Here is a 23,848-nt window from a genome sequence, read left to right as displayed (position 1 = left end):
AAAGATGTTCCCTGGGTGTCTCCCAGATGTCCAAGGGGATGTGGCCAAGTGGGTACAAGGGGTCATATGTGGTGGTTCTGCCCAAGGGTTCAGAAGTTTTGGGAGAAAGTAAGGGGGTGGATGGCAGAGGTTATTGATGAACTACTCCCACTAAACCCGTTGACGATGCTGTTGAGCCTCCCCCCGGAGGAGGCGGAAATACACAGGTAGCCTAGAATGTGGGAAACAATGTTGCGGGTGGGAAGGGTGGCCCTGGCGCAGAGATGGAAAAGCCCGGAGACCCCTCTAAGGAGGACTGGCTGAAAAAATTAAAGCACATGTTCCTCATAGACAAACTGACGGCGATGGTCAATAATGAGTCCGGCACTTTTCAAGCAAACTGGTATGGTGTACATCAGGCTTGGGGTTGGGACGCCCATTGACACCATGCGGTCACTTTGGTGTGGGAAGGGCGGGACTTGGAATGAGGTGTACCCAAAGACTACTGTTCGACCCATTGCCCGGAGGAGGGTCGATGCAATACAGCCAACACAGATGCGAACGCATGGTTCAGCTCCCCGGCACCGAGAGGAAGTGGTCAGATGAAAGCTCCCGTGGTCGAAGTTTTGTTTGGACAATTTATCGGGGCGAGCGAGGGGGTTGGGGCAGGGGGGGGAGGAAGGGGCTGGGTTCTTGGGTTTGATGAAGGTGTTAAATCTGTATTCACAATTAACCTGTTTGCTATGTTAAGAATGTGTTAATAAACTCACAGTTTTAAAAAAAAAAGTGTGTGCAGGCTTCTTTCTCCCATGTTTGAGGGGTTCTGAAAGAACGTTGGTAGTTCTATGGATTGGTTCCCATGTAACTTTGAAATTAATTTAGGTGCAAACCTAGGGTGAGTGCGCAGAACCACCTTATCTCTGTGAACTGTTACAAAGGGGTCTAGAACTAGGAGCGCTTGTAGTTCACTGACTCTTCTAATGGAAGTAATGGCTATTAAAAAGGCAGTTTTGTAAGTGAGATCTTAAAGACTTGATTTATGCAAGGGCTCGAAAAGGAGACCCCATAAGTCAGGTTAACACCACGTTTAGGTCCCATCCGGGAGCTGGGTTAGAAATTGGAGTGTTAATTCTCTTTACTCGATCCATGAAAGCCTTAATAATTGGTATCTTCCACTACAACACCTTTTGTTGTGATGTATTGTAGGCTGAAAGAGCAGCTAAGTGAACTTTAAGCAAGTTAAAGACTAGCCCTGAGTCAAGTAAATGAGTCAGATACAAAACAATATGTGTAGGAGAGCAGTCAATGGGGTTATTGTTCTTAGAGTTGCACCAGATGACAAAACTCTTCCACTTACTGGAATAGCAATATCGGGTGTTAGGTTTTCTTGCCTCCTTGAGTATGTCCATATATATCTCTGAGGGAGTTGCAGGTGCCCAAACTCTATGACTTCAGGAGCCAGGCCGTTACGTCCGATGTCTGCCGGCATGGGTAAAGTGTCTCCCCTTTGTCTTGTGACAACCTGTTGTACGGGCAAGGCAATTTCATTGGAGGAGATGGAGACATCTCCATCAGATGAACGAACCAAGGTTGGCGGGCCCACATGGGGGCCACCAATATCATTGTGACTGGTTCCTGGTGCATCTTGTGCACAATCTTGTTGAGGAGGGGAGGCGGGGGAAAAGCGTAAACAAATTTCCCTGATCATGTTATCCAGAGTCTGTTCCCCTTGGAACAATTCTGGGGGTACCCGGAGGCGTAATCTTGGCATTGCGCATTCTCCAGAGTTACGAACCAGTCGATCTCTGGAAAACCCCATTACGCGAAAATGTTGGAGACTATGGGCCTCATTACGTGTTTGGAGGCAGCCATGGAGCTATTAACAACATGTTGTGGACCCTCTCTTTGGAGGGGAAGACGAGGCTGTCCTTTGTTCGAATTAGAGCCCCTAGGAACTGCTTGACGTGACTGGGGTCTCGGCTGGATTTCTTCTCGCTGATGGAGAATCCCAGACTGAATAAAAGATCTATTGTTCTTTGGGTATTTGACAGACAGGTTTCATAAGAGTCCCCTGTTATGAGCCAGTCGTCGAGGTAAGGATAGACTGGGATGGATTGCCTGTGCAGGTGTGCTGCCACTGCTAGTACCTTTGCAAATACTCTTGGGGCGCAGGCTATGCCGAAGGGTAGTACTTTGAATTGATAGTGTTTGTCTTGTATCATGAACCCGAGGTATTTTTTGTGCGCCGGCAACATTGAAATATGAAAGTATGCATCTTTCATATCTAGTGTTGCCATGTGAGAGCAGGGGAATTACTTCCTGCAGAGTGACCTTTTGTGGCTTTACAAATTTGTTCGCTGGGCGCAGATCTAATACAGGGTGCAAGGTGAGATCCTTTTTGGGTACAAGGAAGTACACTGAATAAATACCTTTGTTTAACTGTGATAGAGGTCTGACCGCTATGGCTCCCTTTTCTTGTAGTGTCTCGACTTCCTGAAGAAGGATACGCAGATGGTCTGGCGTCAGCCGTCTTGCACGTGGAGGTCTGAATGTTGGGGACCGGCAGAACTCTATACAGTACCCGTGGGTCACGGTCTTCAGCCCCCACTAGTCTGTAGTTATCCCCTCCCATGCATGAAGGAATGATGTTAGCCTGCCCCCGACCGGGGAGGCATGGGAGGGGTCCCAGATCTTTGGGTCATTTGTCGCTGACCCCTTTGGGGATACGGGGTGGTGTATCCGCTGGTTCCTTGTGGAGAGGACCAATTATTTCCCGAGGTATACTGGTTTTGAGGTAAGCATTGGCCACGAAAAAGGCGTCTGGACCCAGTTCCTCGCCTTGTGGAGGGCTTTGTGTGATTTGATCTAGCGTCTTCAGGGTGTCGTGCTCCTTCTTTGCGGTCTCGAGAGCTTTGATGACCGCTCTTCCAAATAGGTTGGATTCTTCCAAGAGTTTATTAATAAGTGACGCTTGAGTTTCTGGCTTGAACCCAGCAGTTTCTTAGCCACGCATGTCTCTTAAGGAGGGTGCCCTGAGCTGAAGATCGATCTGCTGTCTCAGCGGAATCCAAAGTGTTCTTGAGTATACTTTGGTTTACTTGTCTGCCCTCAATTACCATGGACAGAAGATGAGTCCGTAGCGGTTCAGGAATCTCCTGCAGGCCTTCCTGTAACATGGCCCATTGAGCGTCCGCGTAACTGGCTAACAAAGTAGTATTTTTAGAGATGCACGTAGAAAAAGCTGCTGCAGCCGTGACCCGCTTTCCTAGGGCGTAGAGTCTTTTACACTCATTGTCAGGGGGTGCCTCCCCGGTTGACAGGGGAACCCCTGCTCTTGTCCTTATGGTGGTCACCACCAGTGAGTCTGGGGAGGAGTGACCTCTAATATAAAGGGGATCAGAGGGTGAAGGCCGAAATAGCTTTTCAATCCTTGGATTAACTGCTCTTGTGAGTGCAGGTGTTGATAACGAGGGAGCCAGGCGCTTTTTAATTGAGTTTAGAAGAGGAATAGCCTGGCTGGCCGGCGGTTTCTTTAAGAATGTCGTCCACAAAGTCAGCCTCGGGAACAGCTTCATCAGTGGCGATCTTGAAATGTTCTGCTGCTTTGCGCAATATGGCATTAAACGTCATTTGATCGTCCACTGGAGAGGGCTGTCTAATGGGAATAGTCTGGGGGGAATCTAAACACAGGGCATCAGGACCTGGAGAAGGATTTGGAGACTGCCAAGGCTGAGGGTCACCCATATCCGGGTTTCCCCCCCCCCGCCCCTCTATGGCGTCATGCATATACTCAGTGACAATGAAGTGATCATCATCCTGAGTGTCTGCAGTAACCTCCTCATCAGTGAGGTCATAGGTGTACACATCCTCCTCATGAGAGGGATCAAAGAGTCTTGGAAATTTAGCCACAGGGTTCAAAAGGGCTTCTTCCTGTGATCTTTTAGGGGTGGATTGCTCTGAGAGGTTTACAAACCTATCAAGCCTCTCCATACAATTCTCAAATGTTTCCCTAGTCCAGACAGAAGACCTAGAGGGGTCTAGGGGTGGAAAGGGCACTTGTATACGATCCTTTGACACCAAACATCGAGATTTTTGTCTCAACGCTGAAGAAATACCTTCTCTGCCTTCCAAAAACTCTTCCCGGGGGACCGACAGAGGTTGCGTGTCCCTGTGCCTCTCCTTAGGCTTGACAGGGGGTTCCGGTATTTCCTTGAGCCTATCCTTGGATCTCGGTAAATCCTTGGGCTTTCCCGTGGGTGTCGGCGAATCCCTTGACTGACGCTTCTGAACATCCGTCGAAACAATTCGCGCAATGCTTTCGGTAACGTCCTCCGCAGTAGGGAGACACGTAGCCTGGGCCTGCAGTTGTACAGTCTTCAGCGGAGCCGGGGCCTTGTCGTAGGCAGACGCTTTCTTAGGATGCGTCTCGATGGTTCTTGGAATAATGGGGTAGCACCCTTCAATCTAGAGTGCCTGGTCGTTAGGCGCATCTGCAGCTGTGGGGAGGGCTGCCGATCATGACGGTCTGCGGGCACAGCCAAAACTTCCGGTGTGCCCGTTGGCGGTGTGGTCTTCTTCGACTTTGTCGAAGACTGGCCAGGGGTTGTGTGTTTAGTGAGTTGCGAGAGTTTGTCTTTGTCGCCTGGGTGTACAGTCCCCGTAGCAGTGCCTGAGCCGTTCCTGGCGGGGCACAGACTACACAGATGTGGAGCGGGAGCGCTGCGCCGAACGGTCAACGACCTCCATGTCGGAGGTCTGCTCGTCACTGATGCCCTCGTCGCACTCGGCGGTTGCGGCAGCGGGAGAACTTGACTCAGCCTTCGACATCCCGTAGGTCGCCCACCGCTTCACACAGCGTTCCTTCAATGTCTTCGGACGGAGGAGCTTGCAAGCCCACACAAACTTTTTCGTCGTGATCGAGGGGCAAGGAACGGTTACACCATCGATGCTTATCTCTCCAAAGAAATTTGCCCTTGCAAATGTGACAAAACCCAAATGGAGTTCCCTCCATAGCTGAGAATAGGGAAAGTGACTAAGACCAGAGAGGAAAGAGGGCTGAAAGGGAAAGGCATTTTCAGATTTAACAGAAATGTCCACCCCGACCCCACTCTCCCTACTCTGTAGGCGGCTGGAAGGCCCGGCCACGTGGTTGGTAACACCGACTGGATCACCGTCCGTCAAAGGTCAGTGGTGGTTTCTGCAGAGATCCGGAACAGCCGTCGATAGGAAGACCGGTCTGGGACATTTGGAATAATAATATATTCTACCAAGGGTTGATGGAACAATTAGCAATGTCTCTGGACGAGCTCCGCACAAGGTGACCAGTATGCTGGGTGGAAAACAAACAATCTGAGGGACCTAGACGCATGAGGGATTTTGGGTACACTACACGCCACGTTAGAGATAGTGTTACAGGCACGTCCATGTCGACGTCCCCTTTCGATTCTCGAAAGACAAGATGCAATACTGCGCGGTGACCACTGGATATCGGACTATAGGCACAGCATGTGATTCTAAGCAGATTAACAAGTATCAGAAACTTTTTTCTTAAGTTTCAAAAGGTCCTCATCTGTGTTTGTTGTAGTATTGGATTGGTTGGAGCCAGGTAGGTCGAAAAGAGATGGATCTTGAATGAATTTTGTAGTTTCTTCCTCTGTATAACTCAATGTGGCATTTTCAGCCATAGTCAGCAAAGAGCAGGACGGTAGGCGGTGCAGTGCTGGGGATCCGTATGCAGGAATGGATCAAGAGGGGAGTTGCTGTATTAAATGTCAATTCTAAAAGAGGGGCCCGTGCAAAGAGAATACTTATTGAGTACTGGTCTCTTGCCAAACAGGGGTCCTAACCGAACAGACAACCAGGGTTGTCACATACACCTGGGGTCAAGGTTGATGAAACAATGCGCCTCTTTGCAAGTTGTCCCGTGCGGCCCACCATGCAAGATCCTGAACTACCTGGTTCGAGACATGTAAAAAGGTACAACATGTTGCCCTGAAACAGCGACTATTGACAATGGAGAAGCCACTGAAGAAATCTCATGTGCAGCCTCGCCTGTAGCACCACAAGGATGCAGGAGGTCACGAGGCCCGAAAGGCGCAGGAAAGCCCTAACCAGAGAGTGTCCAAGACCGCTCTGATAAATCGGAGTGCCTGGGATGGCGAAATTTGAGACCAAGTTCAGGGAAAAGCCCAGGCTAGTTTCAATCCGGGAGGATGTGACTCACCTCTGCCCGCTCTCCTCTCCTTGCTACCATCACCTAATCCGAAGCTCAGAGATAGAGAAGGGGCACCACCTCAACATAAGGATCCCCAATTAACATGGCAGAAGGCGGAGACGATTGTGGCTCACCTGGGGCTTCCCTTGGGAGAGCGGGAGTCCCCATCTAGATATCATTATGATCCTACATGAGATACAGGCACTTTGCACGGACCTGCACACATCTCTCTCCAAAGTCAGGGGCTGAGTGGACAAGGTAGAAGATCATCTGGAAGCTGTTGAAAACAATTAACTGTCCGCGGATGTCTTGGAGGTGCACCAGGACTCTGGAATCAAAGACCTAGCGACGAGGATTTGACAAGGAGGATGGAGGACACGGAAGATGGCGAGAGGCGCTAAAACATTAGAGTATGGGGGATCCCACACTCCGATTGTGAGACACCGAAGATTTGTGAGGAAATTGAGAGGTGCTGTAGATGTTTCACGAGCCCATCGGAGGGAAGAACGTACTTTTTGACCGAGTCCACACAGCAGGGGGCCCTCCTGCTGGCCCAAAATCAGTGCTAGCAAGATGTCATTACTACTCCAATAAGATGGACATGCTCAGTAAAACAAGAGTCAAGGTGGATTTGAAGTATGAGGGCTTGAGTATCACAATCCTTCCAGCTGCACGCTGGCAAGATGCAAGCAGTGCAACCCACCCTGACCCCCAACGGCCTAGCAGAATGAAAAAGGAATCCGATATAGATGGGCCTTCACTTTCACCCTGATTTTTGATTACAGAGATACAGACTACCAATTGACGGAGATCCCATCGTTGATGTCAAAAGTGTAGGGAAATGTAGACCTGGGTGTGGGTTTCAGAGAGTGATGCAGGAAGTGAGATATTTTTAAAGGCATTCTACAGGTGGGAGAGAAGGAAGATGACCGGCAAAAGGAAGTTCAGAAAAGTTGCAGCTGCGTCTTCCAAACATCAAAAGAGACATACCTAGCTAGACGGTTGTGTAGCTCAGAACATGGAAGGCGGGGGGGCCCAAGAGTGTTCCGAATGCTGATAAATTGATCAGGTTAGAGAGGGTTCTGGGATTATTGTGAATGGTGGACGATTTTTTTGTGAATTTCAACAGTGTCTGTACTTTAATTGGGAGGGTGGCATGTCTCAGGCAACACTTGGGCCTTAAAGAAGGGCCTATGATTCTGTTTTCTGTTTTGGTTATCGTGTTGGTTTCTATAATTCAAAAAGGTGTTCCCGGGCTTGAAATTTCTTTATGACAATCTCCTGGAATATCAATAAGTTAAGGATTTGCATGGGGTCCTTTTTGCAATGGTGTGGGTGCTAGTAGGAATACTTTTTGTACAAGATGACACTTGAATTACGAGTGGCCACCCTCAATGTGAAGGCACTCAGCTCCTAAACTAAGATCTAAGAATCTTTCTGTTCCGATTGTCCAGGAAACCCATTTTCCAACTTAATCCCAGTTAAGAGTCATGGCGGAACACCTTATCTCAGATGCGACCAAACAATAGATGGCCCTGAAAAATGTGCTAATGTAACCGGTGTCCCCGGGAGACTTGGTATAGGTCTCAAGGAACAAGATATCCAACAGAATCTACACCACCTGATACTCAAAGCGCTCTGGGACCTGTGGAGAGACGACAGTAATAGGTTGTTATTCAACTAGCCATCCCTCTGAGCAGTGTTTGGGCCGCTACTATCAGGGCTTTGCTAGTGGACTCAGACAGGTTCGCATCATGGTACGAAGTCTAGAAAAAATGGGCCAACTATGGCTTAAGGGTATGTTTCTGTCGATTGCTTAGTAGAGGACCTCCTGAAAATTGGACCCTTGTTGATCCTTTTATATTTGCAACTGAAAGGAGTTCTCACGGACAAAAAGGTGGACCTTATCCATTTCGAGACTCAACTAATTAGGAGAGAAGACAAAAAGGGTTATTTATTTCAGATAGACAATATGATAGTTAGAACCCAATGGGAAACAGACTTAGAGGTGACAGTGGACCAACGGCTGTGGTCCCTGATTTGCAACTCAGTGAATCGGCTTTGATATGTGTACAATATAAACTCCACTCTCTTAAGCTGCTACATAGATAGCAATATCCCCTGGCGAGCCTTGCTGAAATGTAACCTGTGAACAACCCACTATACTGGAGAGGATGCAGGGAGAGGGGTAAATACTAGCATATGTGGTGGTCTCGCCGACATATGTAGGTATATTGGGGAGAAGCGCTGTTGTGGATACAGGATTTTGAAGGCATTGATAGAACAAGGACGCTGCTGGACTTCTATTTGGCATACGTATAGATGGGGAGGGTTCCAAAAATGTAGATCACACGGTGCATAATTATTTGCTGACAGCTAGAATGAACATTACTAGAGGGCAGAAGCGCCCTGCACCTCCATCGAAAGAAAAGTGGATTAACACAGACAAGGACATATTGTTGATAGAATCCCTGACCCAGATGCTAAATAAAACTGGAACATCCAGATGGAGTGGTATCATTTTGTGGTGTGATATATGTCGATTGAAGCAAGCACGGGCTGAGAAACATGGGGATGGCAGGGTTAGTCTGGATATTTAGAATGGTGTCCTTGCTAGAAGTTAAATCCTTAGGATCAGATAGGAGAGATTATTAGACAGAGGAAATATGAGAATGAAGTACCATGCAGCTCGGTAGGGAGGTGAACAGGGGTTCATAAACGAGCGTGTTAGATTCTTTTTTCTATTGGAAAAAACACCTATGATTGATGCCTTGTAAAATTGTGAATTAGGCTGTTTGTTTACTAACTTTACGAACTACAAATACAATCATATTTGGGGGCTAAAATACTGCATCCTTTGAAGGATACCTCCAATTAATTGGAATCAGAACATAATCTATTTATACACGTATACCTCATTATCATAGGTCTAGTCCCCCAGTATATCTGAAACATACCTTCTGTTCACTGTTCAAAAAACCAGTTTCCATGAGAACCCCAAAAATAAAATGCCTTGTCAAAAGTAACTGGGTCAGACAGTTGGGATCTGGAAATGTGAAAACCGTCATCCTCCCCATAGTCGAAAAGCAAATCTTTGGGAACAAGCAATTTAAGATTGACATTGCCACCCACCTTCACAGGATAATCATATCGATTTCTAGGGCTATCACCAAAAATTATCTTCAACCTATAAATAGTTCAAGAAATCACCTATAAACCAGATCTACTCCTCTTTTGATTCTTTGCTATCAAACATTTATCATCTTTTATATTGCATTGATGAATTTCGTAACCTAATCCTACTGAAATATCTATGTCGATACCCCCCCCAAACTCCCAATGGTCGACCCCTCATTGAAACTTAACAGCCGAGACTGTGTAAAGTACATGCCCATGTAAATGTATTGGCTCTAACTACCACTTTTCCTGAAATAAAGTGATCTAATTTTCCTGTATGAACCCCCACCAGTCATTTATTAACAATTTGTTATTTAGGCCCGCTATGTAGGAAACTAACATTTTCAGTTCATTACAACTCTCTACTGAGCCATTTACACCTACCTCTTCTCCAAGGTAATTTAAAAACATGTCCTTTCTTCAACTGTCTCTTAGTAAAAAATATCTGCCTGTCTATCGAGCTCTTCTAACTCCACAAGAGAAGCAAACCTATTGACAGTGAAAAAAAAATCCAGTTGAAATCCCAAAACATTACCCCGAAATCGTCCTACAACATGGTTTACCCTGTCACTACCAAGAGATCGAAATACTGGTGATTTTCGTACAGATGTATTACAATCCTGCTCAAATTGTTCTCTCACGTGGCGTTATAGAAAAACCAATGGGGACAACCCAATAGGAGAATTAGCATGGTGTCTATGTGCTCCTCTCCACAAAAGATCCTGAACCTTACTAGGATGAGTAAGGATAATCGTGACAGTCTCTCAGGAATGTGAGAAACCTGAAGGCGTCCTCACATTTTCTGACTCTGGATCCCTTGCCCAGGTGGCCAGAGAAGGGCGATCACTTGTGGATCTCAACCCTGGGCGCAGACAAGCGAGGGTGGATCCCCTGAACAGGAGGTCTTTGGGGTGTGGGGAGAGGATGCCAGAGGGTAAGACACAGTATCCCCCCCTATCCATCATCCTACTCTCTCTCATCTTTTACAGGATATTACCATTTCTGTCCCATTTCCCACTCCCAATTTTCAACACATACCGAGACTAGGAAGAGGCGACCGAGAGTTAGAAAGATTATCTATGAGAAAAGTACTGTGAGGAGGAAGATGAACGGAGAGGCCTACTACACTACCAGGTTGTCCCTTTAGCGAGGTATGGCAGAGTCAGGCACAACAGCAAATATCCACACCTGCAACAAGTGTCAGGCACTCAGCAGTGCAGCGAGCAGCAGTTGGGAGAACAGAAGGGAGGCTGTGTGGCTGAGTCCAGTAGGGGGATACCTTCTCAGTCCCAAGCCAGTTTTGCCAGGAAAAGCAGAGCAAGTTGGGAGGAAAGCCGAGGAACCATGTCTGCCCAGGATCAGCTGGAAGAAACTGGGATGCTGAGGGTCTGTATGAGGAAGCATCCGGGAAGAGCGTGGTTAAAGAGCCCCTGTTTCCAGAAAGGAAGAGAAGTCCAAAGAAGGGAGCAGAGAGGCATGCTGATCCCTTGTTACATTGTTAAAATGAAATGATTGTTCTCCTCGGCCAGGACAGGAGCCCAGGAGTGTCTGAGGGGCAGGTGGGGAGACCCTGACCTCAGATAGCAAAGACGTTAACCAAAGAACAAAGAAAATACCACCGGTTAGTGAAACGCAGCGAGAGCCCGGTGTGCATTGAAGTAAGTGAGCAAGATGCAACATTGCAACACGAACGTGTAAGACTGGAGACACGTCGGGTGAAATTGATAAATAGAATTACAAGGATACATTGTGGCAGAGTGATCGTGTGTATGATTACATATTCTCGAATGACAGTAAAGAAAGGAAGTGTCTGCAAAGAGGGGAGCTGTGCGCGGACACGCAGGAGATTGATCCAGGTTGGCTGCAGAGACCCCAGTATAAGGAAAATAAAGAATTATATTAAGGACAAGGCACCTGGTTGCACGACCTGTAAAGGGTGAACCGTACGGTCTGACAACTGCGCCACGATCAGGGGAGCCCAATTCAAAGCAAGGAGCTGCATGATCTAATAAAAGGGAAAAGCTAAGAAGATTTGGTTCATAATGGGGAAGGGAGTCCCGAAAGAAGCCAAGTGAATTGAAATGTTAACAAGTGGAACTTTTGTGAGTTGAACTCTTTGTGTTCAAGGAAATGCAATTAAACCAGTTGAACAGAGGTAACCACAAGGGTCTAAGCTTGGGCGAGGGACGTCTAACAGACCAATCGAAGAAGTGTGAAATAGAAGGCTTCTGGGTCCATGGAAAGGAGACCCAGAGAAGCCCAAAGAACTTACTAGGAAATGGTACAGTGAACTCATTTTGCCAAGGGAAATTTTTGTTAAGTGAACTGTGTGCCAAGTGAATTTTTCTTTGGCAAGTGAAAACTGAGAGACTTGTGGAACCTTATAATCCTGAGTGCCTTAAACGTGGGGGAGCTGTAGAAAGGCTCCACTGTCACATTAACTTTACTTGGAACACTATTCAGCTGGGGCCATGTCCCATCCACCCTATTATTCTGTAGAAGTGAGGGCAAGCATAGGTTTGGACACAGACAGTATTCTGTTTTGGACTGACAGACTTGGACGTTACACCATCCTGACCATTGAGAATAAAGGTTCTCAAACTGTGTTTCACTTGTCTGCGTCGTCTCTTGATAGCATGCCTGTCTCACAGGATGCATTTCCTTCCATCAATCAACTGGGCCGAATGTTTTGCCATCAATAAATACCTTCCTCTTTGCAGGTCACGTCCACATATTTTAAAATAATGTATAACCTTATTCATTAATGAGCTGGTATTCTCTTTGTGGGTGACCTCCACAAATGACAGGTTTGTCAAAACCAAGACCAGGGGGCCTGCCTGAGGAGGCAGTTCAACCAGAATTTGGAGCAGCCACACAAACTGCCCTGACCTTAGACCATTCCCTGATTTTGAGTTCCCCTCATCCCTCCATTATCACCAACTACTTTACTTTCAACAGAAGTCGTTTGCACAAAGCCACACATGGGTTTGGGAGTATCATGACCTTCTACAATGGTGGTGTGTCTTGTAGAATTAAAACATCTTTTCAAATTCTTTCGATCTCCCTGCTTGCCTACACGCTCATCTTTATTTCAAATACCCTTACCACTTCCACAAATAGCAGTGGGAATCACTGACCTTTTATCCACTGGACTCTTTATACTGGAGCATTCTCTCCCATTATGAACTCACAAACATTATCCAATTTATTTTCTAGTCTAATCTGTAGAACTTCTCTGGTGTTTAATATATGGATTTCTGCAATAGCCAATCTATTCCCAAATGTGTATTCCAGTTAGGTCTTCTTCAGTGCCTCAAAGGTTCAAGTTGTGGTGATGTAGGTGCCATACACATAGGACTCAGTGGTGGAGCTGGATTATATGGGTTCAACTATGGCACTGGTGCATCTGGTATCACCGGAGGTGCTATATCTGGGGAGCTGAAATTGTAAATGTGGCATCACTAGAGGCAATCTGCTGTTCAGTTGAGTAATCACGAACTGTAAGGACTGCAAAAGCTGGATTGGCAAAAAAAGTACTTGAGGCAGAGTGTCTGGCTAGGGCTGAATTGCTGTCAAATTTGGCGGATTTCTTCCTTATCCCACTCCTTAGGAAAAGAGTGATGCAATCTACAAAGGTCCTTGAGCACCTCAAAATTAATATCTAGTTTATGCTCAAGAATTTCATTTGGCAGGTGCCCAGAATTCTGCAGTGGAGAAAGCATAACTGGATAGCACAGAGCCCTTGTTCATTGCACCTCAGACTGTGTTTCCTGCAGCTCCTCTGCTTATCCTTTGTCATCTCAGGACATGACATTTTTGTCTTCATTTCCACCATCAGGTGACTGCCTCTCTGAACAGGTCGTGCAGTCAACAGGGTGCATATTAATGGCACCGTTTAGTTTTACACGCTATCACCTGCTTTGTTGTAGGCCAGGAGGCCGCCAGCAAGTCACTCAGATAGGGCTGACAATGTTGAGCAATAGCCATGCTTAGACTGGGATTATGACTTGCTTGCCGACATGGAGCCCGAGATGGGCGAGAAACCGTTAAGTTTCTCCAAAGGTGCTACTTACAGAGACAGATGTCGGCTAGTGCCCGATGATAGGGGAGACTATACAGTAAATGCAGAGTGAGGCTGCTTCAGGCTATCATCATTTACCCCCTCACAAAGAAAATCTTTCATCAGCGCCAACCCCCACTATGGGCAAAGGTCCACTTGGATAGCCTCTTTTTTAGCAGCGCTGAACTGGATCTCTTGGTCGATTCAGACTTTGACACAAGTACAACAAGCAGCAAATCAGGCAAACGTATCTATCCCTTGTCCTGGCATTAAAGTCACAACAAATGTCACAGACCTCAACTGCATGATCTAGATGAAGGTGATGCGTATATTCCATGTGTTTGTTCTCGCCTTTAGATATTTTTAAATCCACGCTTTGGGCGGACTTAAAAGGTGATTATTTGAGTATCACTAGATCAGAGGTCAGGCATATTGAAAGATTAGCGGGAGAGGTTTGACAAGTCACTGCACATCAGAGACCTCATGAGGACTACAGAACCTAGCAAGGCTTCTTCACTCCATAGAGTAGCTACCAAGGTGGGCAAAAGACCCAAAATACCTTAAAGAGCGTTTTATCCGTGAGCTTCCAAAATTCAAAGACTAGATGTCTGGAGCTGTCCAAATAAATGGGAAAATAATGAAAGAAGGACAGTGTCCAATGGACTCCTTTCACACACTATTATGCAGTAAAGGCTCTGAGGTTTGCCACAGTTGGTAGAGCTGAACAAAGTTCTACAGTTTTTCCTTTAAACCTAACACAAGTCTAACACAAGTCTAACACAAGTCTAACACAAGTCTAACACAAGTCTAACACAAGTCTAACACAAGTCTAACACTGGGAAATATACAAACATGTTAACCAATGACTGATCCAAGGCTGTAAGTAGTGCTTCTATGTCCAGAGAAGGCTCAAATAAGTACATAAATGCAGAAAAGAACATCTCAGTGATCTGCCTGCAACTCCAATGTAGGATATAGATTGTCAACCTTTTAAGGCACAACAAGCCCTACGTAACCCAGTGTTTTTAAAATGTGGTTCATATGCCTGCCAGAAACAGTTTTACCCTCAACCAGTTTGTTCAGTGCCTTTCAAAAACGGGAAGCTCCTTACACTCTTAGATGTTTGGGCAGATCACTGCATTTAACAATTGAACTGCAGTGGTGCTGGCTTCAGAGCCTTCCTCTCCCGTTCGCCCAGCACTCTTAATCGACCTCTAGAATGCATTCAATCTATCAAAAATTTTAATCATGCTGCAGACATTCTCTAAAGAGGCCTTCACTTCTACTAGGCACTCATCATTTCAGTCAAATGTAACAAAGTCTCAGTCACAGACATTTACATGTGAACAGAAATGGCATCATTACTTACTCTCCATTTCCTCCAGGCATGCTTTATGACTGTTGCTGCATGGTGCATCCTTTTAGTCATCTTCTTTATTAGCCATGATTTGACCGCTGTCGGATAATAGAAATCAGGTCAAAAAGTGGATTCTGTCAGGTCTATTAAAGAACCTGGCCTACAGGATTGATGCAAGGAAACACTCTAGATTAGCAGACTATGTGACTCATCCAGGAAATTCAATACATTTGAAGAGGCACCAGCTGGAGTAATAATTCCCGATACTTCACGATGTATTACCTACCATTTTGAATTCTATTAGGTTCTTTGTTTATAACAACTGTTCATAGTTGGAGAAAACAGAAGTATGTGCTTCTTCTAAACTGTACGATTAACTAAACTGATTACCTCTAACCTACTATTGGCTTTCTATCAATTAGCTGCATGAAATGGACGACAGAAAAAATGTGGTAGTATCATATGCTCCCCTTCCAATTGATAAAGATGCTGCTCTGTCTTCTTCCTGATGTTAGTCTTTAGCCTCTACAGTTTGGCAACCTGCAAAAGGAAGTTTACATTACAGCACTATGCCATCAGGACATACAAGGGACAATGATCCATAGTTTCATAATTCCTGTTAGATATCTCTTTTCAAGGCCAAGCTCATCCTGGATAGTACTGTTATAAAGGAAATCAAAAGTGCTCAAAAACGTTGTGCTGCCGGACAATAATGCCCTCTCAAGAAACTACCTTTAAATGGTAAAAGTGCATGTTTAATAGTACTTCTAACCATTTGATGATACCAAAAAAGCAAAGTTCCCAGAATGAAGGATAGGAATCTGAATGCTGTGTCATGCAAACAAAAAAGAAAAGAAAATCTCAATTTGGAGACTTCCTCCAAAGGGCTGTATTCAAACATGGTGGGTTGATTGTAGGAGACCACACTAGTTAGGTGAACTGGGAGACTCAAAGTTTAGCGAAAACCCAATGAAGGTAGCAATGGAGAGCAGTCAAGGCTTAGCCACAGGAGAGTGAGACTGAGGCTAGTGGCCCCAATGAGTCCTCACATAATAACACTAATTCAGCTTAGACAGTCAGGTATAAAAATACTTTATTTATTTAGGCCTTTTGAACTCAAGAAATGAAAGTAGCAGGTTGTCATAGCACCATATAAAACAAATCTATAAATTCACCAGTCGGTTCAGCAGGTGAAACAGGTAAGTACTCAGATGTAGGTAAAATGATTAGAACCAGTCACAAGTACAATTCGCTATACTTAAGAAGTCCAACCATAACAAGTATGGGGCCTAGTTCCCAAAGGTCATAGGTTCCAATGCAAGCTTCTCACAGGAAGGTGCTCTCTAAAGGGATGCAATGGACTTGTGGTTTTGATGCAAAAGAGTTACAAACTATTTCAAAGTTCAGCAACAATTTTTCAGAAAACAGGTAAGCTCACCTCTCTCTTCCAGACTCAAGGGGAACCCACGGGCAGGATACTTGACCCAGGTTTGACGACCAAAGGTAAGTAAGAGGGAGGTAGGAGACAAAGGGTTTTGCACCCAATGTTATCCTGTGGATTAAGGGGGGAGGTGGGGCAGGCACAGGTATGCTTACTAACCCCACCCACCCCCAACTACAATTTCACAGGGGTCACAATGTATCATCTGGGGGTGCTGGGAGCATAGTCGTCTGTCTTATCTGAGAGGTGACCATGGGTTGCAGGTTTGAGTGCTCTTCCAGTCAGGTACAAATGCAAGATGCAAGCCCAGTCGATGAGGAAATGCAGACATTCAGGATGCATACGTCTTCAAGACACTTCACAGGATTGAGGAAGGAGATTTCCAGCAACAATCAATGCTTAAAGGCAACAACAGGCATCCTTCACTGTCATCTCCAGGACAGGTTCCCCCAATTCTAGGAAGCTACAAATGCAGGAGATGATGACTTATGGAACAAGCTGGCGGCCACCAAAGTTCCTGCTTCAATCTGAAAGGGCGACGACTGCAGTCCGGGGACACTTTCGAAGGCTCTTGGGCCATGCAACTCCAAGAAGACTACGAGACTGATTGGTCCCGCTAGTCCAAGGGCTGAAGCACTGGCAAGGGTCTTCGAGATCAGGCAGAGGAGCATGGCTTCACCTGGCCAATCACTGGAGAGGATGCTGGTCCGCTGCAGAAGTCGTCCTCAGGTCGTCAATGCGATGCTCTCTTTTGAAGGATTCTTGGCGCCAATGTAGATCTGAAGAACGGCTACAGGAGGAGTCCTCTCATTCAAAACTGCAGTTGAAAGCAAGTCCAAGCCCACCAATGGAGAGGATCTTCACCATTCAATCAGCCAGTAGTTGTCCAATCAAGGACAACTACTGGTTTCACATCTGCTCCAGCAGCAGACTTTCTGGCACCAGGGATGTGGACAGGGACTAAACCGTCCTAAAATCTTTCCTGTGGCACAAACACAAAGGCTCTCTTGATCACGAAAGCAGCAGCTTTCCCGGGCAAGTACATGACTGTATATGTGATTTCCTGACCTGGGAAGGCAGGAAGAAGGCTAAACTACAATATGGCCAATGAACAAGCCAAAATCTTGTGTCATGGCCATTTTGGGGCATTAGGGTAAAAATGTAACTGCTGTCATAGCTTGTCTTTAGGCACTGTGACGAATCCCCACATGGTTTCACGTCTTCCCTAGCGGGAGCCCGTTCCCACAAGGCCAGTGAGGTGAGGCTACTACCCGATAGTCCCCCTGGGGGTGGTACTTAGCGGGTAGATCTCATGGGGAGGGAAACCCCCTATGGGACTAGTGATGACCTGGTGAGAACATGGTATCCCCATCACAGCCCCAACCCTTTGGAACTCACTACCTTCTAACATTATAAATGAACCATTTTACCCTGCCTTCAAGAGACTTGTGAAAACCTGGCTTTTTGACAAATATGACTATCTTTACACTGTAAATTAATGTTACTTCACGTATTTCCTTCTCATTTGTACAAACACTGATACGCCTGGGTATTCCATAAATGCTAAAAATAAATAAATACACCCACCTTACCCTGTCACTCCTTCCATACCTTCCTCTAATCCAATTACCTTCCCTATGTACTTGTGTCAAACCACTAAAACCTCTAATACTGGGACGATGAAGAGCAGGGTTGACTCCACTGGACATTCATCACAACCTACTAAGACAAGGAGGCGGCGCAGAGCAATGAGGAAGCCTCCGCACAACCTAATTGACCAGTCTAGCTTTCAAGCAAGAACTGGCTTAAAAATGAAAGGCGGTCGAAACCCCCTCCATGGAGGTACCAGGAGGGAAGCACCCATACCACGGACGGCGAAGCTGAAGCAGAAGCTGCTGAACGGGTCCTAGACGGTGGAACTACAGTGTCCCCTCTCGGCTGTACCGATGGCTAGTTGAGCAGAGACACGCTGTCCGGCTGCAAGGAAGTGCTGTTAAGCCGACTACGGCAGCATGTGAACAGGAACGTGAGCAGGAAGAAATGAATCGATCGAAGCAGAGGACCTGGAGCCCAAATGGAAGGTACGGGACGACCCGGGTCCATCAAGGGAACAGGAGAAAGGAAGTTTAAGAAAGTTTGGAAAAATCATTATACCTGGCAGGGTAGTGTATGAGGTATAAAAGTTGAACAGAGAAAAGGATAGAGGGGCAGGGACCCGCCAGTGAAGGAGGAGGAGTTCCTCAGTTGTGCAACTTTTTCGTGGCAATACCTGGCAAGAAAGTGTACCAGGTCTGCCGAACTGAGCCAGTTCTAGGCTCAGAACTGTCAACTAGATTCTGAGAAAGGCCAGGGGAAAGGACATATTCCCCCTGGTTTGTTGAACTGCCAAACAAAACCTGAGAAAGGCCAGGGCGAGGGAGACATTCCCTCTGATATATTGAACTACCTTACAAAGCCTATGTAAGGCCAGGGGAAGGGAGACATTCACCTGGTGTGTGGAACTGCATTTGTCCAGAAGAAGAGGGTCATTGTTCTGGACCCAGAAGACCTTAACCAACTTTAGTTTTGTGTTAAAGTGTAAGGAATAGAAGTCAGAGTTTTGAAAGGGGACGGTGGACTTTGGGCATTATGACATCTTAGTGTTTAACTGAGGCAGGGAAACCCCTCTTGGAGTTAGGGAAAGATAGGTTTCCTTTTTTCATTTCTCATATTTAAAAGTGTTTGCCCAAAAGAATGCCACCTGTGTGACAGTCTGCTCCTTCCACACCTTTAAAGCACATATAAAAGTTATGGGGGATACAACAGAAGCCCCATTGCACTTCACCGTAAGGTGCTGTGTGCAAAGTAAAAAATTCAAGAATTCAACAGAGAAAGAAAGTGTCTCAGTACTGACATTCTGAAGGACTAGTTAGTTTCCCCATACGAATGAGCAAAACAGGAAAGTGCAGTACAGCATTAGGCTTTACTTCCCTTCAAAAAGTCAGGTCAAGCAAAGCAAAAAGAAGGGGGTTCCATAGAACACTATGGAGGGAAAGTTGCAAAATGAAAACATTTCCCAACAGGCTGATACTACTTAACCAACTCGGAACATTAATGCCAGCATCCCAAATAACCAAATTAGCCATGTTATCATTTGTATAGTGTTGGCTTAGTGGATAATACACCTACCCTGAAGTTGGGTATTCCTGCAGTCAAGCCCTATAGTTATCAGATTACCACTTTCACACTAATAAGTAATTCTGACGTTTTTTGGCAAGTTTTTCCACATCCTCTGATGAGAGATGCAGAGAGACCCATCATTCGTGGGAGGCAAGGTGTTTGCCAAGTTAGAGAAAAACCCTTGAAATGGACATGGAGCATGGGCTGGAATCGAAGTGCAATTAGCCTCATGCACATACAAAATAGAATACACCACACATAATACGCCGTAAATATATACATACATTTATTTTATATTGCATAATGATTAAAACACTGTCAAATAAGTACTCCAGAATATACACCATAATTAATTAGTATATAGATCAAACAGTAATGTTATAAGGCCTTGATTCTACTTCACTCCAGGACACAATTAGAAATCTACCTTAACAGGTATGTAGTGGGCCAATAATGGTCAGAAAAAGAAGCAAACAAACAAGTTAGATTATCATAAAAAACAGACAGTAATATTAGAATGGCAGTCCTGAATAGGTCAAAGTTCACACACAATGCAACCACTAGTGGTTATTGTAACTCTTGTTGGCATTTCTTCTAACATTTCAAGGGGCTTAGGGAGGACATGGGCAAAAGTCATTTGAAATGTTTAAAGAGTTTTTAAAAGGTCTCCACATGAAATAATTGAGCCAAATCCCATGGGTTTGCTGCGGGTATAGGGTAAAGAAAGGTAAGTTGTCCTTTTACCCTACAAATACAGCAGAAGGGGCAACAGCCAGCAAGGACATGAGGGGGCCAGCAAAAAGGGTTCCAATCCAGAGTTCGAGAACAGCAGGGCAGGAAGAGCTGGTTAAAGAAGCAGCACAAAGCTTACTCAGAACAATAGGAAACAACAGTAGAAGGGGGGCTTCAAAACCCTACTACTCACAAACCAATGGGACCCCTGCAGACTAAAACAGCAACAAGGACATTATACCAGAACCCAGGGACAAGTAATCACTGCAGTTTGGTGACAGTTTGGCCCAGTAACAGTGGGCACCCATGTGAGTTTGGATATTGGGTTTAAGTCAGGCTAGCAATGACTGGGGACTCTGTGTAGAGGGGCCTCAAACCTACAACCCAGCAAAGAGCCAGATGAATCTAGCTGCAACAAATAAGGAATCCAGATATGGCAACATCAGTATCCTCAGCAGCAGTCTTCCAGGAGTTAATATACAGAATCACTTAGCAATGCACAGGGTCTTCCAATGATAAAGAATTCATTCAGGGGCCAGCTTCCACCAATCACATTTCAGGAAGGCACACAAAGATGCTGGCAGCCAGATAACCAGACACGCCATAGAAACTGCCAAACACAAAGGCACTTCCATGCTGGATGTAAACTGGGAGGTCTGGAGGACTCAAAACCAGTTTAAACCACATCCTATGGGGCCTTTGTGGACTCAATGTGGGCATACATTAGCAAAGAACAAGTTACTCCTTACCTGGTAACGTTCTTTCGATGGGATGTTCCTCCGACGTATTCCTTATCTATGATATTTGTATCTCCAGCTTGCTGGCCTCGGAAAAAATGTTTTCCCAGTAGAGGGCGCTGTGCGTCGATGTCCGTCGAGTAGGTGTTCCTCGACAGCCACCGTATCAACGCCGACGTCATCATGCCTATAAATGGCCACGCGCAGCGTCCGTTGCTCAGTTCCGTTTTGTAGAGTAAGGTAGTTATTGCATGAATGGTTACTACCCTTGAAGGAGCGTAAGCTGCAACTACAAGGGAAATGTTACTGCGGGGATGGATGGGAGGGGCGATAAGGAATACGTCGGAGGAACATCCCATCGAAAGAACGTTACCAGGTAAGGAGTAACTTGTTCTTCGAAGGGATTGTGTCCTCCGACGTATTCCTTATCTATGATAGACTCCCATAGCAGTGGTATGTGATTGGAGGTGGGAGTAAGAGATGCCATATTACTCTTTAAGAATGAACAGAGTGTAACACAGCTTTGCCAAATCTAGTCTCTTGACTAGAGGAGGAATCCAGGCTATAAAATTTGGTAAAGGTATGTGCGGACGATCATGTGGCAGCCGCACATATGTCTCGAATTGGTACCTCTCTTTGAAGGGCTGAGGAGGCTGCAATACCCCTGGTCGAATGAGCCCTTAGATTTTGAGGGGGCTCTTTCCCTGCCAGTTTGTAGCATTCCAGAATGGCTAAAATAATCCATCTGGAGATGGTTTGTTTGGTTATTGGTAATCCCAATTTATGTCCTGTGTAACCTACAAAGAGTTGGTCTGCTTGTCTAATTTTAGCAAGTCTACTGATATAAAAACTCAAGGCTCGCTTAGGGTCCAGCCTGTGTAGTCTCTCTTCCTCTTTCCCCGGATGGGGAGGAGGATAGAATGAAGGTAAAGTAATCTTCTGAGTAATGTGAAATTCAGAAACTACCTTTGGGAGGAAGTTAGGCTTCACCTGTAGAACGACTTTGTAATTGTGAAAAATTGTATGAGGAGGTTTACAAGATAGGGCTTGTATCTCGCTAACCCTTCTAGCAGATGTTAATGCTACCAATAAAACAGTTTTGAGGGTGAGAAACTTCAATGAACAAGAGTGGAGTGGTTCAAATGGAGCACCCTTTAGGAAGTTTAAAACTAGATTTTAGTCCCATAAGGGAACTTGGAATGGTCTTGGAGGGTAAACATTAATTAGACCTTTCAGGTATTGTATTACCAATGGAATTTTGAAATATGAAGGCTCCTCTGCAGTGCGCTTAAAGATCGATAGCGCTGCGAGATAGCCCTTAATAGTGCCAACTTGAAGGCCTGAATTTGCCAAATAAAGTAAGAAGGATAACACCGCAGGTGTACCACATGAAAAGGAATCGATATTCTTTTCTCTGCACCAGCTGCAAAATGTATTCCAACGGCAGCGGTATAGAGTTTTAGTTGCTGGCCTTCTGGCCGAAAGCAACACCTCCATGACGTCGTCTGGAAGGTCCCAATCCTTGTACCTCAACCTTTCAGATACCAAGCGTGAAGGTTGAGGGTCTTGATGGCTGGATGGAGAACCTGACCTCCCTTCTGCGAGAGAAGATCCTCTGTGTACGGTAGACGAATTGGAGGGTGGATGGACATGTCCAGGAGGTCCGGGTACCACGTTCTCTTGGTCCAATCCGGGGCAATTAGGATCATGGTCTTCTGAAACCTTCTCAACCTCCTGATCATTTGAGGAATGACAGGGACCGGAGGAAACGCGTACAGAAGTGGTAACTCCCAGTCCACTACGAACGCGTCTCCTAGAGCTCCTCTCGGGGGAAATTCCCTTGAGCAAAATCTGTCGCACTTCCTGTTGATACTGGTGGCGAACAGATCCACTTGAGGGGTTCCCCAAAGGGCGAAGATCTCTTGAAGGACTTCCTGAGCTATCTCCCACTCATGGTAGACTGTGTTCTGCCTGCTCAGAGCATCCACTGTCAAGTTCTTCTCTCCAGCTAGGTGAATTGCCGATAGAGAGATTCCTTCCTGAGTTGCCCAAAACCAGAGCTGCATCGCCTCTCTGCACAGTAGCAGTGACCCTACGCCTCCTCTTTTGTTGAGGTAGTGCATGGCCACTGTATTGTCCGTCATTATCAGGACGTTTCTCCCCCGTACAGACGGCAGAAAAGCCTTCAGTGCCAGTCTGATGGCTCTCAGATCCAACAGGTTGATGTGTAGTCTGGACTCCGATGGAGACCAACGACCGCTGATGGTCAAGTCGTTGGCATGGGCTCCCCACCCCGTGAGTGAGGCGTCTGTGACTACTGTTATCTCCGGCCATGGTTGCCAAAACAGTTCTCCTTTCAGAATGTTCTCCCGACAGGCCCACCACTGAAGGTCTCGAGCCAGTCTGACCGGAATCTGAAGGAGATCTGTCATCCTCCCTGAGAATTGTGACCACTGAGTCCTCAGTGCCCATTGAAGGGATCTCATTCTCAGGCGAGCCTCTGGCACAAGGGATATGCAGGATGCCATGAGGCCTAGCAACCTCAAAAAGTCGTAGGCTGGGAGACGTTGGGTATTTTGAAACCTGGTGATCATCTGCAGAATATCTTGAGCCCTCACCTCTGGTGGCGAGGCTTTTCCCAGGGACGTGTCCAGGACTGCTCCAATGAACTGGAGTCTCTGTGATGGTATCATCTGCGACTTCTTTAAATTGAGGGAGAAGCCCAGCTTGTGAAGGAAGTGGCAGACATAATCTAGTTGGATCCGAGCTTGTTCTGAAGAAACTGCTCTGATCAACCAATCGTCCAGGTAGGGGTAGACGTGAATTCCTTCCCTCCTTAGACTTGCAGCCACAACCGACATTAGCTTGGTGAAGACCCTCGGGGCGGAGGTCAGCCCAAATGGCAGAAATCGAAATTGATAATGAGAGTTGCCAATTGCGAACCTCAGGTACTTCCTGTGCTTGGGATGGATTGGCACATGGAGATAAGCAT

The 23,848-nt window shown here is 46.1% G+C and overlaps 1 protein-coding gene across 2 annotated transcripts in view; it reads right to left on the bottom strand.

Moving 5' to 3' along the window:
* MYO19 (myosin XIX) overlaps positions 1-23,848 on the bottom strand; it is an 804,019-nt gene that overhangs the window by 98,057 nt on the left and 682,114 nt on the right. For both annotated transcript variants that reach the window (XM_069614704.1, XM_069614705.1), the window contains exon 22: positions 14,800-14,885. In XM_069614704.1, coding sequence (XP_069470805.1) covers positions 14,800-14,885 — 86 coding nt within the window. The remainder of the gene's footprint in view (positions 1-14,799; positions 14,886-23,848) is intronic.

The sequence above is a fragment of the Ambystoma mexicanum genome, chromosome 9 (assembly GCF_040938575.1).
Source record: "Ambystoma mexicanum isolate Mex_15411 chromosome 9, UKY_AmexF1_1, whole genome shotgun sequence".
Classification (NCBI taxonomy): Eukaryota; Metazoa; Chordata; class Amphibia; order Caudata; family Ambystomatidae; genus Ambystoma; species Ambystoma mexicanum.
The sequence above is the reverse complement of the archived record's forward strand: the minus strand, read 5'-3'. Positions and strand labels throughout refer to the sequence as shown.